Genomic DNA, 16,885 nt, shown 5'->3' with positions numbered 1-16,885 from the left:
CAGCCCAAGCGCGATAGGACTGGTTTGGTTGTTTTTGACAACGATAAAAGGCAACACGAGAGGCTACCACATGCGTTTGCTTTTGAAAATAGACAGACAGAAGGGAGCACATTTCAGCAAAGGACAAAGACGCAGGATCCTTCAAAGGAGCCAATTGCGACAACAGCCGATACATTTGAGGTGAAATCCAGGAAAGGAACAGAGACTTACATGGTTGTTTGTCCGTGACATGAAATGCCAAGAAGTGCTGTCAAAGACGTTTTTCATAGTCAGACCAGTCTTCCGCCGTCTCGTCGTAAGGTGGAAAAGGAGGTACAGCCAACGACGAGAAACGCCCCTCATTTGATGCCGCGACGAAATCGCGAATCGCCGCTGTTAGAAGCGTTTGCTGATCGCGAATCGCCGTCGTTAGAAGCGTTTGCTGTTCAAGGAGATTTTGCAAGAGCTGCTCGACAGTAGCCATGGAACCCTGTGAGTCAACGGTGAAAAGGAAAAATCCACTACCTCGTCGCCAATTTTTATATCTTCAAATTTAACACATATTTCGGACAACAACACATATAAGTCACTGAGTAAGTTGACCTGTGTACAAGGTGGCATTCGATTAAACACTGAGTCTCAGTCTAGCGGCCGTTGCTCGGCTGGCCGCTTAGGTGGCGCAGCTGCTGCGTGGCTGGCAGACAGCGCCGCACGTAGAGGACGTGCGTAATTGCGCGGCGGCACTTTGAATAATCAGCGAGTCACAACACTGTTATTACTACTGCTACTAGTACTACATCCACATCCACATCCATACTTCTGCAAGCCACTGTGAGGTGCATGGCAGAGGGTACATCCCATTGTACCAATTATTAGGGTTTCTTCCCATTCCATTCACATGTGGAGTGTGAGAAGAATGATTGTTTGAATGCCCCTGTACACAAATTAATTATTCTAATATTATCCTCATGATCCTTATTCCTACTTTTATATTACTGAAGGAGTACATTAGCTTCTATCTATGTTTAACACTGTGTTATTTGTAAAGAGGATTTTATTGGAATGTATGGTTAGTTGTAAGAGATTGTTTGAAGATCCTGATCTTGTTAAGTAAAATAAATATATAAATTTTAAAATATCATTTGCTTCTGCTACATGTCTCTCACTTTTGTGCTGCTTTTGATCTGACTTTCTTTCATCTACTTCACTTTTCTTTATTGCTTACCCTCTTTACTTAACTCATATGTTGTTTTTAATGTCTCTTTGGAATATTATTTTATTTCTGGAGTGCTAAGGATGAATTTCTGTTACATCTTTATTTAAGATTCATGGCGATGCAGCATTTACTGGTCAAGGTGTCAATCAAGAGACTCTGCAGTTATGTAAAGTGCCACATTTTGAAGTAGGAGGCACTGTCCACTTAATTGTTAACAATCAGTTAGGTTTCACAACACCTGCAGACCGAGGTAGATCATCAAGATATCCATCTGATCTTGCAAAGATGATTTCAGCACCTGTTTTACATGTGAATGGTGACTATCCTGAGGTAAATATTCCATTAATTTTGATATTTAGTTTTTTTATTTTTGTGATTTGTTTCGTGTATGACTTGAAAATTTTCTTTGCTTGTTCCAGCTGGTTGTCAAAGCAACAAGAATTGCCATGGAATATCAAAGAAAATTTAGGAAAGAGGTATTCATTGATCTCAACTGTTTTAGGAGATGGGGACATAATGAACTTGATGACCCAACTTTCACAAATCCTGCTGTATATAATATTATCAATTCCAGGAGGTATACTTAAATCTTTTAATTTTTGGTTTAAGATGTTTAATTTTAATTGCTACAGTAGGCCTGTACTCACTACTTTCCTTCAGCCGGCAAAATATTTACTACTGCTGATAGGCACATTTGAAAATGAATGAGATGAAATTGTCCTAGTTTTTGGTACTGTTAGTTTCTTCCTCAGGAAGGAGAGAATGATCTGTTGGTGAATGTCATAAAGGAATGGCAGCTCTATCGGACTTCAGGATGAGAGTGTTCAGCCTGTAGGGAAGATGAGGCTAGATACTGTGGTTTGATTGATCTACCCTTCCTTTCTAAACTGCTCCATCCTCTCTCTCTGCCTTCCCCAAGAAATGAACTAATATTTCTGAAAGCTAGGGCAGTGTCATCACTTTTACTGTCGTATGATATCTATCAGCAGTAATAAATATTTCGCCACCTGAAGATAGATAATGACCAGAAATTTTGTCTCATAATTTATTACTTATCCCAACTGAATTTTCCTTTTGATACAGCATACTGTAATACACAAAGTTTTAGAGGATGAGCTGGTGTCCAAACATGCTACATCACATATCTTTTATCTGTCATTTTATTATTCTGAGAATATATTTTATACTATTTCTGTAGCTTTAATATATCTCTCATAACAACCATGGAATCTCATTGAGTGTAGTAGAACTGTATTCAGTGATGAGTCCCCATTGAATTGAGCCCTGATGACCAGCAAAAATGTTTCTGGAAATGCCCTAAACATAGCTGGGCTACCAAACTGACTGTCATCTCTCGCATGGCCCAACAACCAGGGGTGATGGTCTGGTGTGGCATTTCATTACATAGCAGGACCCCTTGGTTGTCATCTGCAGCACCCTTACAACAGTGCGGTATGTCGACAATATTTTATGTCCCATTTTGTTGGCCTTCATAGCTATCCATCCTGGGCTTATATTTCATCAGGGTATTACACTTTTGTACATGGTGAGAGCTTCCACTGCTTGTTGCTTGTCTTTGTGCCTGCCAAGCCCTCCTGTGACCAGCAAGGTCGCCAAATCTCTCCCAAATTGAGAATGCTTTGAACATTATAGTCAGGGCCCTCGAACTATCTCAGGAGTGTTGAGCTTTAACATTCCAATTGGACAAAAATTGGCATGATATCGCTTGAGAGGACATCCAACAGCTCTGTCAATCAATGCCAAGCTGAATAACTGCTTGCGTAAGGGTCAGAGGTGCAGCAAGGTATTACTGACTTGTACAATTTGTTAAGTTCTTTCTCTTGAATAAATTATCCATTTTTTCTGAAATTGTAAATGTTTGTCTGTACATGTAAGTTACATCTTCTTATTACTATCCCATTTGAATATTTATTCCTTCATTTATTCCTTGATAGCATGTTATCTTCTTTGTCTTAAAGTGTATGTAATGGTGGACATATTCATTGACCTTAGCAATCCTTTCAGGTGTGCGAAATGAATCAGGTTATACAATAGCAGGCAGGAGGAGCCATTGGAGGCTACTTTGATTAAGCATACTAGAAACAAATTATGGCTAGTGCTAATACACTCGTACTGATAATTAGGAATTGCTTATAAATTACGTTATTTATGAAACAATGGGATATCAAGGATACAATGTAACAATATGAAAAGGATAGTTGCTAGTCACAATACAGGGGAGATACCGAGTTGCAACAAAAAGACTGTCAGTCAATGAGCTTTTGGCCAACAAGGCCTTTGTTGAAAATAGATTACACACAGACACACACACAAATGCAAACGCAACTCACACACACGACTGCAGTCCCTGGATGCTGAAGCCAGACTGTGTGCAGCAGTGAATGATGGGAGAGGCAACCAGATGGTGGGGTTAAGGAGGGGACTGGAATGGAGAGGTGGAGTGATAGCATGGGAATGGTAAAATACTGCTTGTTGAAGTGAGCAGGGATGAGGCAGAGAGAGGGTGGGCAGGTAGGTGCAGTCAGGATGTTAGATGGAGGGCGGGGGAGATGGGGGCATTAGCAGAAAAGAAGAAAATTAAAAAGAAAAAAAGACTGTGTGCATTGGTGGAATAGAGGGCTGTGTAGTGCTGTAATCGGAACAAGGAAGGAGCTAGAAGGGTAAGGACAACTAAAGCTGAGGCCAGGAGAGTTATGAGAATGTACTATATATTGGAAGGAGCAATATACCTGTAATATATCCAAAGTTCCCATAACCCTCCTGGCCTCAATCTTCGTTAGTGATCGTCCTCACCCACCTAGCCCCTTCCCTGTTCTCATTTCAGCACTACATGACCCTCTATTCCACCAACACACCCAGTCATTTTCTCTTTTTAGTTTTCACCTTTTATGCTAACCCCCCCCCCCCCCCCACCCTCTGCCTCCTTCCTGCCCTTCATTTAACCTCCTGACTAAACCTAATTGCCCAACCTCTCTCCACCTTGTACCTGCTCACTCTTGCAAACAGCACTTTATCCTCCCCCACCCCTGTTTTGCTATCTCTTCCCCTCCCCACCTCAGTCACCTCCTTACCCCCATCATCCCGTTGCTTTTCCATCAGGCATTGCTGCTGGCAGTCTGGCTTCAGCTGACAGAGACTGCAGTCATGTGTGTGTGAGTTGCGTTTGTGTGTGTGTGTGTGTGTGTGTGTGTGTGTGTGTGTGCGCGTGCGTGCTGTCTATTTTCGACAAAGGCCTTGTTGGCCGAAAGCTCATTTTCTCACAGTCTTTTTGTTATGCCTATTTGCAGCTCAGCATCTCCACTATACAGTCAGTAGCAACTATCCTTTTCATATTTTTACTTTTTTATGTTTATTTACAGGAAAATTAAAAATGAATATAGTGGCTACAAATGGCTATAACTATTTAATGCATAGCAAAATGAAAATAAGAATTACTGAGAATGCAAAAGTTCCCCATGGTCACATGGGCAGCATCTAGGTGGTAACTCATTTCACTCCCTACATTCTGAAGCATATGTGGAATCAATAATGTGAACAAATTTTGAGTTCTCAAATTGTTTTTGGTAAAGTAGGCTCATACAATGGTCTATGGCATAACCTCATAAAAAGAACTCTAGGCAGACAAGAGCAGAAAACAGCATTGTCATATCCAGTACAACCACTCCAACAGTTTGGAAGATACTGATTTAAAATGTGGGATCCTCCATACTTTAGTGTGCAGACGCTTCATATTGCCAAAAAAGGTAGTCTGTGTATTTCATATCAACTGTGGCATCACCCATTGCTCAAGCATGTATATATGAGAATTAACTGTGTTTTAGAATTTCAACTTGAGAAACATTTTATGTATAATACTTTGATTGTAGCCCACCACAAGAGTTTTGGCACGGTATAAAGTGCATTACATGTACTCTGTTCTCTGAGCTCTCTAATGAGATATAAATTAACAAAACATAATGACTTTTTACAAAGATGACTTTTGAAGCTAGATGGTTTGTCAGATTATGTATCTGTTTGTATTCTGTAATGATTTGGATTGCTTTTCGGTTTCTTACACAAGACATGGTCATTACTGAAATAATTCCAGTGTTATCCACAGTTAAACTGCTTCTCAGAGAGTCACTTATAGATATCTATGTGTTGCCAACATGGTTGCAATTAAAGTTCACCAGAAACCTTCCTTTTCTTTATTATCTCATGAGAATATAAATAGACTGTTATCAAATTATGTAACTATATACACCAAAGGTAAAAATACCTGATGTATATTTCTTCATCTACAGGTAGAAATTGCATTATAATGTTGGCTGTTTATCAACAATGAAAGGAAAAGCTAGACTGCTACTCACGATAAACATGACATGTTAAGTTGCACATAGGCACAATTAAAAGACACTTATGCATTAGCTTTTGGCCACAGCCTTCATCACAAAAGAGTGCGCACACACACACACACACACACACACACACACACACACACACACACACACACACATTTCATATAAGCAAGCACACCTCATGCGCACATGACTGTCATCTGTGGAAGCTGAAACCAGGAGAGGGGAGAAGTAATCCATGGGAGGCAATGTGTGATGCCTCCAATAATTATCATAGCAGAATATTGTCAAATGACCTTTCACAGGACCCAAAGAAATTCTGGTTATATGTTGTGTCCAGGAATCCTGCATACTCAGTTTGCTAGACAATCAATCAAACAATTCATATTAATGAGTTTTATTACAACTAGACAAAAACAATACTTAACTTTGATAGATGTGTCACAAGCAAAGGGTGATATACAAAAGAATCAGTCTTCTTTAGAACAGACAAACACAAGTCTGTGCTACGTAGAGAATACTAATGATAGGGGCTATGATGTGTTGGCTAATGAAGTGGCTAACATTGAAGAAGCTCTCGAAGTGGGCTGCACCAGTCAGGCGTGGCGCTTATGTCCTCTTCACCTAGGAGCTGCAGCTGTCATGTTGTCGTCCTGGAGGTGTGTTGGTCAGTGTGTGATTGGCTGATCTCTTTTCACAACCGTCTCTTCTCTGTCATTCTTGATTGGCATGCCAGCACTGACTTTATGCTGTAACAATATGTAAAGACTATTAGTGGCACCAAGGTTAGTGTCCAGTCCCTTGTAAATGAGACAAGAACTGAAATTGTGGATAGCAATGCAATAACTGAAATGCTTAACTCTGTTTTCAGATGTTCCTTTGCAAAGGAAAACCCAGGAGAATTGCCCCAGTTTAATCCTTGTACTGCTGAAAAGATGAATGAAATAAGTATTAGTGTCACTGGTGTTGAGAAAGAGCTGAAATCATTAAAATCAAACAAAGTTCCATAGCCCAGCAGAATTCCTGTTATATTCTATACTGAATTTGTGACAGAGATAGCCTTTCTTCTAACTATAATCCATCATAGATCCCTCAAGCAAAAAATCATGCCCAGTTTTTGGAAAAAAGCTCAGTTCACACTTCCTAGAAGAAGAGTACTAGAAGTGACCCACAAAACTGCCATCCAGTATCCTTGGCATTGATTTGTTGTAAAATCTTAGAACATATGCTGAGTTCAAACATAATAAGAGCTCTTGAACAGAACAATCTTCAGTGCCAACCAGTGTGGATTCTGAAAACATCAATCATGTGAAACCCACTCACACTTTTCTCATATGATGTACGCTTTGGATCAAGGCAGTCAGGTAGACTGCCAGTCAGGGAGACTGCCAGTCAGATGTAAAATGTAAATGCCATGTGGCTAGGGTCTCCTGTCAGGTAGACCGGTCGCCTGGTGCAAGTCTTTCCAGTTGACGCCACTTCGACGACTTGTGTGTCGATAGGGATGAAGTGATGATGATAAGGACAACACAACACCCAGTCCCTGAGCAGAGAAAACCTCCAACCCAGCTGGGAATTGAACCCGGGCCGTTAGGCGTGACATTCCGTCAAACTGAACACTCAGCTACCAGGGGTGATGCCAGTCAGATAGCTGATTAATAACATTAGGCTTTTTGCAGACGATGCAAGTATCTATAATGAAGTACTGTCTGAAAGAATCTGGATAAATATTGAGTCAGCTCCTGATAAGATTTCAAAGTGGTGCAAAGACTGCCAAAAAGAATTTGATGCAGTGCAACAACTACACTTATTGTCAAAAGTGTGATCATATAGGGTTGTTGTTGTGGTCTTCAGTCCTGAGACTGGTTTGATGCAGCTCTCCATGCTACCCTATCCTGTGCAACCTTCTTCATCTGCCAGTACCTACTGCAACCTACATCCTTCTGAATCCGTTTAGTGTATTCATCTCTTGGTCTCCCTCTATGATTTTTACCCTCCACGCTGCCCTCCAATACTAAATTGGTGATCCCTTGACGCCTCAGAATATGCCCTACCAACTGATCCCTTCTTCTATTCAAGTTGTGCCACAAATTTCTCTTCTTTCCAATTCTGTTCAATACCTCCTCATTAGTTATGTGATCTACCCATCTAATCTTCAGTATTCTTCTGTAGCACCACATTTCGAAAGCTTCTATTCTCTTCTTGTCTAAACTATTTATTGTTCACATTTCACTTCCATACATGGCTACACTCCATACAAATACTTTCAGAAATGACTTCCTGCCACTTAAACCTATACACGATGTTAACAAATTTTTCTTCTTCAGAAATGCTTTCCTTGCCATTGCCAGTCTACATTTTATATCCTCTCTACTTTGACCATTATCAGTTATTTTGCTCCCCAAATAGCATAACTCATTTACTACTTTAAGCATCTCATTTCCTAATCTAATTCTCGCAGCATCACCCAACTTAATTCAACTACGTTCCATTATCCTTGTTTTGCTTTTGTTGATGTTCAACTTATATCCTTCTTTCAAGACACTGTCCATTCTGTTCAGCTCCTCTTCCAGGCCCTTTGCTGTCTCTGACAGAATTAGAATGCCATCGGCGAACCTCAACATTTTTATTTCTTCTCCATGGATTTTAATTCCTACTCCAAATTTTTCTTTTGTTTCCTTTACTGCTTGCTCAATATACAGATTCAATAACATCAGGGATAGGCTACAACCCTGTCTCACTCCCTTCCCAACCACTGCTTCCCTTTCATACCCCTCCACTCTTATAACTGCCATCTGATTTTTGTACAAATTGTAAATAGCCTTTCGCTCCCTGTATTTTACCCCTGCCACCTTCAGAATTTGAAAGAGTATTCCAGTCAACATTGTCAAAAGCTTTCTCTAAGTCTACAAATGCTAGAAACGTAGGTTTGCCTTTCCTTAACCTATCTTCTATGATAAGTCATAGGGTCAGTATTACCTCACGTGTTCCAACATTTCTACGGAATCCAAACTGATCTTCCCCGAGGTTGGCTTCTACCAGTTTTTCCATTCATCTGTAAAGAATTTGTAGTAGTATTTTGCAGCTGTGACTTATTAAACTGATACTTCAGTAATTTTCACATCTGTCAAGACCTGCTTTCTTTGGGATTGGAATTATTATATTCTTCTTGAAGTCTGAGGGTATTTCGCCTGTCTCATACATTTGCTCACTAGGTGGCACAGTTTTGTTAGGCCTGCCTTTCCCAAGGCTGTCAGTAGATCTAATGGTATGTTGTCTACTCATGGGGCCTTGTTTCGACTTAGGTCTTTCGGTGCTCTGTCAAACGCTTCACGCAGTATCATATCTCCTATTTCGTCATCATCTACATTCTCTTCCATTTCTATAATATTGTCCTCAAGAACATTGCCCTTTTATAGCCCCTCTATATACTCCTTCCACCTTTCGGCTTTCCCTTCTTTGCTTAGAACTGGGTTTCCATCTGAGCTCTTGATATTCATGCAAGTGGTTCTCTTTTCTCCAAAGGTCTCTTTAATTTTTCTGTAGACAATATTTATCTTTTCCCTAGTGACATGCGCCTCTACATCCTTACATTTGTCCTCTAGCCATCCCTGCTTAGCCATTTTGCACTTCCTGTCAATCTCATTTTTGAGACATTTGTAATCCTTTTTGCCTGCTTCATTTAGGGTATTAAGTGAAATTTGTGATTGGATTGAGGACTTTTTGGTAGGGAGTATGCAGCATGTTATCTTGGATGGAGAGTCACCGTCGGATGTAGAAGTAACTTTGGGTGTTCCCCAGGGAAGTGTGTTGGAACCCTTGCTCTTCATAATGTATATTAATGACCTTATAGACAATATTAATAGTAACATCAGGATTTTTGCAGATGATGCAGTTATCTGTAATGAAGGACTATCTTAAAGAAGCTGTGTAAATATTCAGTTACATCTTGATTAGATTTCAAACTGGTGGAAGGATTGTGACTTGCTTTAAATGTTCAGAAATGTAAAATTGTGGACTTCACAAAATGAATGACTGTATTATCAATGAGTCACTGTTGGACTCAGTCAACTCTTATAAATACCTGGCTGTAACACTTTGTAGGGATATGAAGTGGAATGATCACATAAGCTATGTTGTGGGTAAAGCAGGTGGTAGGCTTCAGTTTATAAGTACAATCAGTCTACAAAGGAGATTGCTTACAAATCACTCATGGTTCTACAATATTGCTCAAATGTGTGGGACCCATACCAGATAGAATTAACAGGGGATATTGAACATATACAAAGGAGGGCAGCACAAATTGTCACAGGTTTGTTTAATCCATGGGAGTGTGTCAGAGAGATACTAAAGGAACTGAACTGGAAGACTCTTGAAGATAGACGTAACCCATCCCAAGAAAGTCTATTAACAAGATTTCAAGAACTGACTTTAAATGATTATTTATTTATTTACATTTTTTGCACATAGGCCATCAAACTGATGACTTTTGCAAACATCATACTTAGGATGAGTAGATTAATATAGATAACACTTATATACAGCAGAGCTACATACATTCATCTTAATATTCTGATTATATTACATGCTACAACAGAGGGTAAATTGCTTAGAATTCACTGAGTAAATATCAACATTTATTTACTAAGAAGTCCTTTAACTCCAGGAATATACTACAGTACCCTACATTATCACTGACACAGGGATCATGAGAATAAGATTGGAACAATTACTGCATGCATAGAGGCCTTCAAACAATAACTCTTGCCCCCCTCTGTACGTGAATGGAACAGGAAGAAACAATGGGAAAAACCCTCTGTCATGCTTCTCATGATGGTTTGCAGATTATAGATGTAGGGGGGGTGGACAGGGGGGGGGGGCAGGGGGGGGAAGTGGAATGATAGCAGTGTAGGGCTGGGGAAGGGAGTAGTGCTGCTTGTAGGAGCATACAGGAACACCATGGGGACAGGGTAGGGCTGCTAAGTGAAGCTGAGAGGTTTCTCTTGTTAGGCACAGTTGTTGACATTCTGGCCTCAGTGGCCAGAAAAAGTGGTCATGTGTGAATGAGTTGTGCTTGTGCGAGTGCTTGTGCATGTGTTTTGTACTTTAGACGAATGCCTATCAACTGAAAGCTTAAATGTATACCAGTCTTTTTTCTGTGCCTATCTGTGGCTCAACATCTCTGTGTGGAAAGTAGCAGTCCATCCTTTACATAATATTGTCAAAATGTGCAGTGAAGTTTATGTAAAGTCATTAACTGAACATCTTGCAGAAACCTCTTCAGGAAGCTAGGATTTTTACAAATGTGTGCCAATAAATGTCATCATCATCATCATCATCATCATCATCTTCTTCTTCTTCCTTCCCAGTATTAGGCCTCTTGGTTTGTTACAGTCTAGTTGAGAAGTTTTCCTGTCATGTTTTCATGGGCTGAGATAGCGATCTTCCACTGCTGGAGTGGCAGTGTGGCATTGATTCTGGGATTCCCTTTGAGCTCATTCATTGTAGACATTTTCTCCTGTTGTTTTTTTATTTCTGGATGTAATGTGTCATGGGCTTCATTTTAAGTTCCTTCAACATATCTTCATTCTTTTTGTGCTCCCTTTGGTGTAACAAGCTGTTTGCCTCAAGAATTTCATTTCTCATGATATTACTCTTCTTGCATGTTTTGCCTATGTTGTCCAGGCTTCACTATCATATCACAAGTCTTTTTAAGGTCTTACAAAGATGTATTCTGGTGTGCTGCTGGACTAGGGAAGGTTTCATTACATTATTAATGATACTCATTGTTTTTGTATACCTGGTGACTTTTTCAGCTAGGTCTGTTTCTTCCAGAAAGGGTAGTTTATAGTATAGTTATGTGAATGTATTCACTCTTTCTAGAATTTTATTTCTCAAACAGGTCTCGTCTTGTACTCATTATTTTCCAAAGAAGGCCATAGTTCTTTTTTTGTGTGTCTATGCTGTATTTCTCAGATAAAAGTTGTAAGTTGTGTACAGAACACTGCAGGTCATCCTCTGAAGATTCTACAAGAGGTTAATGATCTGAAACTAGTAGAGCACTTGGTTTTGTGTTTCTGTTGATTTTAATGAAGTGGTGCAGCATTTGTGGATGATTTTATTCATATAAATAATAAACCAGAGTAGTGAAAGTCAGCATCACTGTTGTACTGCTGCAGGTATACTGCCTCATTCTGATAACTGGTATTCTTTCTTAATGCACATTAAATTTGTTTTGTAAATTTGGTGTATATTATTGATAAGTTACTAGAAGCGTGATCATCTGCTAGAATCTGCAGTAACTGACTTCTGTTGATTTTGTGAAAAGCTTTACTGAAGTTAATGAAACCAAGTGTTTCTATATCGAATTCTGTGTGTTTTTCTAATAGCATTTTCAATGTAAAATAGCAAAGCCATTTTACTCCTCACCCATGATGAGTTGTTAGTATCTGTAAGTTTATGTTTGATGATGTGAATATAGTCAGTGGTTTAAAAGGCAGAAGAAGACCATACATCGAAATAGTGGATAAAGAGGAGGAACTATATCTACCAGATATAGGGGCAGTGTCTGCCCCTCAGGTTAGAGATGGCTACCAACAGCATAAGTTACCTATGTTAATGGTGGCTGAAATAACCTCCAAAGCTAGTCCAGAAGTTATAAAATGGCAGCCTTATTACTTGACTTGCTTCCTATCAGCCAGAAACTAACTGGAGGGTCATAACTTCATGTTTTCAAGTCTCGCCCAATACATGTGCTCCTCAATAGTATTTGTGGTTAGTGACATGAGTGAATTTAGGATGAACCGTGTAGTTTAAAACCACAACACTAGATACATAAATAAATTATAAATATAATGACATTCATCAGGCTTTCCCGGCAAGGCGTTGTCATGTCAATTGACCTGAAGAAGACTGCAAGTCACACAGTCGAAATATTGTGCAGGAAATTAATGAATAACTGGCAGAAATTAATCAACATGACAATTTATAAATAGACTATGCATCTGTATGTAGAGTTCAGAGTAGAGCTTTGCGCTCTGGTGCAAAAGTCTGTAACAAGTTATCAACAGCTATTAACCAGAAAATTTGAAAATTCTCAGATATTTGAAAACAAAGTAAAATAATATTCCATTAGATTTTGCTTGTACAATTTATTAGAATATTTGAACTCAGGAATGCAAATTCTGCAAATCACTAATGTCTATATTGCCACTATCTGTGGTGCGTATAGTGTGGTGTAGTGGTTAGCACTGCTGGCAGATGTGCTGCAGCTCACCTGCTCAAACCCAACCACAACAATTATTTGCTATTAGGTCTTAATCATTTCTGAAAAGTTTTTGAAATATCTCATGTTTGTAATGACCAAGCAGTGGGAGGAGAAAACACAAATAAAAAAAGGTTTTACTAATGCAAACATTTGGAACCAGTGGCTCCTTCTTCCAGCAGAAGGGTTGCAACGGAAGGAAGAGGGGCGAAGGCAAAGGAACTGGAGAGGTTTGGGAAAATGAATAACATTCAGAAAAGTCACCCAGAACTCTGAGTCGGAGGAGACTTACTGGACTGGATGAGGAGGAAAGACTGATTGTTGGGGACTGCATGGGTGGACAATGACACCATGGGAGATGTTGTGTGGCAACCAATTTTGTTTTTCTGACATGATATGCAATTATGTGCCCAGCACAGACAATCTTTTTGCATTACTGGCTGCACCACTTTAGCAACCACAGACTTAGCAGAACTGTTGATACCAGTATATGGCTGGTGTGCAAAACGTCAAAGATGGTGCACCATCAATGTAATGGAATAAACAGGCACAAAACAGTCTGAGAAATGTCACACCATAGGCAGGATTGGGAATCCTGCACTGAGCACATTCAGGTTTCAGACTAGTGGATACAGGATCGAGCTGACACTGTTGTAAAAATTCATCAGGATCTTGGTCTTTTGCAATAGCAGTCCTAACAATACATGTAAAAGATCCAGAACTGCGTGATGAGCAGTCCATGACAGATTTGAAAATGGGAGTTCAGTTCAGAGACCCATTAAAAACCTGAAGTTAAAGGTTTTTGGTCTGTGTAAATTTTGAATTCCACACCTTCTACGTACTGTCAAAAATGTTTGGTAGAGAGATATATAGCTATGAGCTCTCTGTCAAATGCACTCCAGTGTTTTTGCTGTTTGGACAGACCTTTTGAAAAGAAATCCAGTGGCTGCCACACTCCTGATACTGATTGCTGGAGTACTGCCCCCACAGCTGACTGGCTGGCATCAACAAAAAGAGCTATCTGTGCACCAAAAACAGGGTGGCCCAGTAAGACATCCTTCTCTAAAGACAATTTCACAGACTCGAAACCCTCCAGGTCAGACCTGTTGAGGGTACTTTTGACACTGGAAGTGTGTTTGCCCTCTAGCAGGACATTGATAGGTTCTATAATTTCTGAAAACTTCGGCAGGTGTCGCCGGTAATAATTGACCATACCTACAAGCCTGTGTAACTCTTTGAATGTGATGGGAAAGGGGCATCTGCAAATTATCTGAGACCCTCTGAGGAAGAGGAAAAATACCATCTCTTAATACAAGGTAACCCAAGAATTGAACTTATTCCTTACCAAATACACACAATATCCTTGTTAATTTTGACACCATATGCATCAAGACAAGAGAAACTGCATTCAATTGGGAACTATGGTCGCTCATATCACCAGAAAAAAAAACCACATCATCCTCATAGCAAAAACATGGCTTAGACCATGAAGAGTCTTGTCCATAAAATGCTGCCATGTTTGAGTGGCATTACGAAGGCCAAAAGGCATGATGTTGTGTTGAAATAACCAAAAAGGCACCAGGACAGTGGTTTTTCACTTGTCTGTCTCTGCCGTTGGAATTTATGCAAAAACTTAGCACTGTCTGTGACACTGAACACAGAGGCACCTTCTAAACTGCTTATGAAATTCAACACATTTGATATCAGCTACTGGTCTGGCATAGTGTGGGATTTCAGTCCCTTATAGCCACTGCACAAACACCAAGACTTATCCATTTTGAGGACCATATGTAATGGGTGTTCCACACACTGTTAGAGTAAGACACTTCCCCGTCTATTAGCATTGCTTTGGAAGTGGCCTTAGCCACCCTTAACTTCTCCGGAGGTAGAAGGCATGGGTAGAAAATGACAGGCTGTCCCAGTGTTGTGTGAATGTGATGGATGGTGGAATGTTGCTCCTGGCTTAATGACAATATCAGATCCATAATTGCAGTGCATTTTTGAAGCAACTGCTGCGCAATGTCATTGGCTGATTGGGCAGTGTCAATGGGCACCATCATTAAACCTCATAATTCTGCCGAGCCTCATACAGAGCCTTCTCCATGTCGGCAATTTTCGGCAATTTGCTGCTTGAATATGTCATTGCTGTCAGTTAGGTCTCTTACGGATTCTTCTTGTTTGAGGAAAAGATCGTTTAGATGAGCAGCTTCCTGCTGTAATGAAGCGCTTTGTTGTTGAAGTGGAGCCCTCTCTGTATAGTGATGCGAAAGACGTAATGCAGTCTTTTTGCATGATGCATGTGTGTGCACTCTGCAATGAGGAATGCATGGATTGGGCAGAAGTTGTCACAACTTGGGAGACACAGAAGATGCGAAAATCTTCATGCCTTCCTGTCTGGCAGAATGGCTGCAGCCAGAGACTGCACAAAAAGATGATTATGGAGGTCTGTAGATAATAATTTAAAAAAATTAAGAAAATCAACACCAATCATCCTATACGTGGCCAGACATGTCAGCCACTAAGAAATGCCATGAAGATGAGACACCATGCTGCAGTTTCAATATAATAGGCCTTCAGCCATATGTCTGAATTGAAGATTAATTTGCAGTTGTTAGTATAGGGATGCCAGAAAACTGAGGCTTGTTCTTCACATCCAGTGTAACAACACTTATCTCCAAACCTGTGTTGACAAAAAATTCCATACCAGACATCTTATCCAAGACAAATAATCACAAAGCTTCATACCTAGCAGAAACTGCATTTAAGGTAGGTGTTTACTGATTGTAGAATGGACATGTGTGACTGTACACATCTGTTGTCATTTGGTAACTTGTGTCTTTGTGAACATCATCTAGCACTGCACTATAAGTGTCTATGAAACCAACACTGTTCAGATTTGCATGGCAACCACTTGTCAGTGCACCATGTGCTCTTTAGGCTGCCATCTGCCAGCTTGGTGTTTAGTCTTGCTAGTTTAGTAAGGATTTGCTCCACAGGTGGCTCTGGCAGTTGCTCAACTGAAAGTGCAATACACAAAACATAATTTAGCATGCTGTGTATGTGTGGTTCAGGACCAGGGTCCACAACCTCACAAATGAATTAACCACTTCATGGCATGCAAGTGCCACAGCATCTGCCTTTAAAGCCAGTCCCTACACAGGCAGCTCAGGAAATGTGGACCCAACTCCGCAAACAGCCTGCAGGAGGCAACACAACCAAAATAGTTTCTTTGACTGCCCTGAAAGGAGTTCTGGACCTGCCAAAGCATGAAGCAGGTGTAGTAGCTGGGAGGGGGGATTCACTGGTACCAAAATTACTGTCCAGTCTTTTGCAAATGAAATTCTTGGGACATAAGAAAACACTGCAAAAGAGTTTCTCTGGACATCACAAAAAAATAACATGGCAGAATAACCTCCACTTGCTCAGTAACGTTTAAGTCCAGCTGCAAAATAGCTACGGTGAATTGGTCCATGTCCGAAGTAATGTTGTGCGGTTGGAAAATAGTGTCCAGTTATGCCAATCATAATTGTGGCCTTGTAGGCCAAAAAGGTGGTAGCTTTGCATTACCCTGTCTCAAGGTGTTGTTGTAAGAGGCAGTATGTAACTCAGGAACATTAGGAGACTGTAGGGAAGAACCACTTGCTGGCAATCCTTGATCTTTCGTCTTGATGGTGGTGCGTGGTGTCGTCATAATGCTGGAATGTAATTATGGCTCAGATCAAAAAGAAATTCCACAAAAGATCACACTGGGTCACAACTATTGGTGACAAATGTACACATTATGCACATTAATGAATCCTCCTTTATTTTCCATAATTTACTTCCCAACAAAAGAGAACAACACAGACACATTTTTACATTACAAAGAAGATAACAAAGATAATCAAAAGATATAACACACAATATAAGGTTTGACTTCTTTGTCATTGACTATTGTGCTTGACACAATGTAAATACTTTATTTGAAATATTAGATAAAAACAATACCTGAGTAGTTTAAGAAGAGAAGAAGTTGCCTTTTTTTTAAAAAAAATAGTAACTGCTTTTCTCCTAAAACCTACAAATATT

At 40.0% G+C, this 16,885-nt stretch overlaps 1 protein-coding gene across 1 annotated transcript in view; it reads left to right on the top strand.

The window, feature by feature from the left end:
- Positions 1-16,885, top strand: part of LOC126188009 (probable 2-oxoglutarate dehydrogenase E1 component DHKTD1 homolog, mitochondrial) — a 356,616-nt gene that overhangs the window by 171,155 nt on the left and 168,576 nt on the right. The window contains exons 8-9 of the mRNA XM_049929425.1: positions 1,304-1,525; positions 1,615-1,772. Coding sequence (XP_049785382.1) covers positions 1,304-1,525; positions 1,615-1,772 — 380 coding nt within the window. The remainder of the gene's footprint in view (positions 1-1,303; positions 1,526-1,614; positions 1,773-16,885) is intronic.

This window comes from Schistocerca cancellata, chromosome 5 (assembly GCF_023864275.1).
Source record: "Schistocerca cancellata isolate TAMUIC-IGC-003103 chromosome 5, iqSchCanc2.1, whole genome shotgun sequence".
Lineage (NCBI taxonomy): Eukaryota > Metazoa > Arthropoda > Insecta > Orthoptera > Acrididae > Schistocerca > Schistocerca cancellata.
The sequence above is the reverse complement of the archived record's forward strand: the minus strand, read 5'-3'. Positions and strand labels throughout refer to the sequence as shown.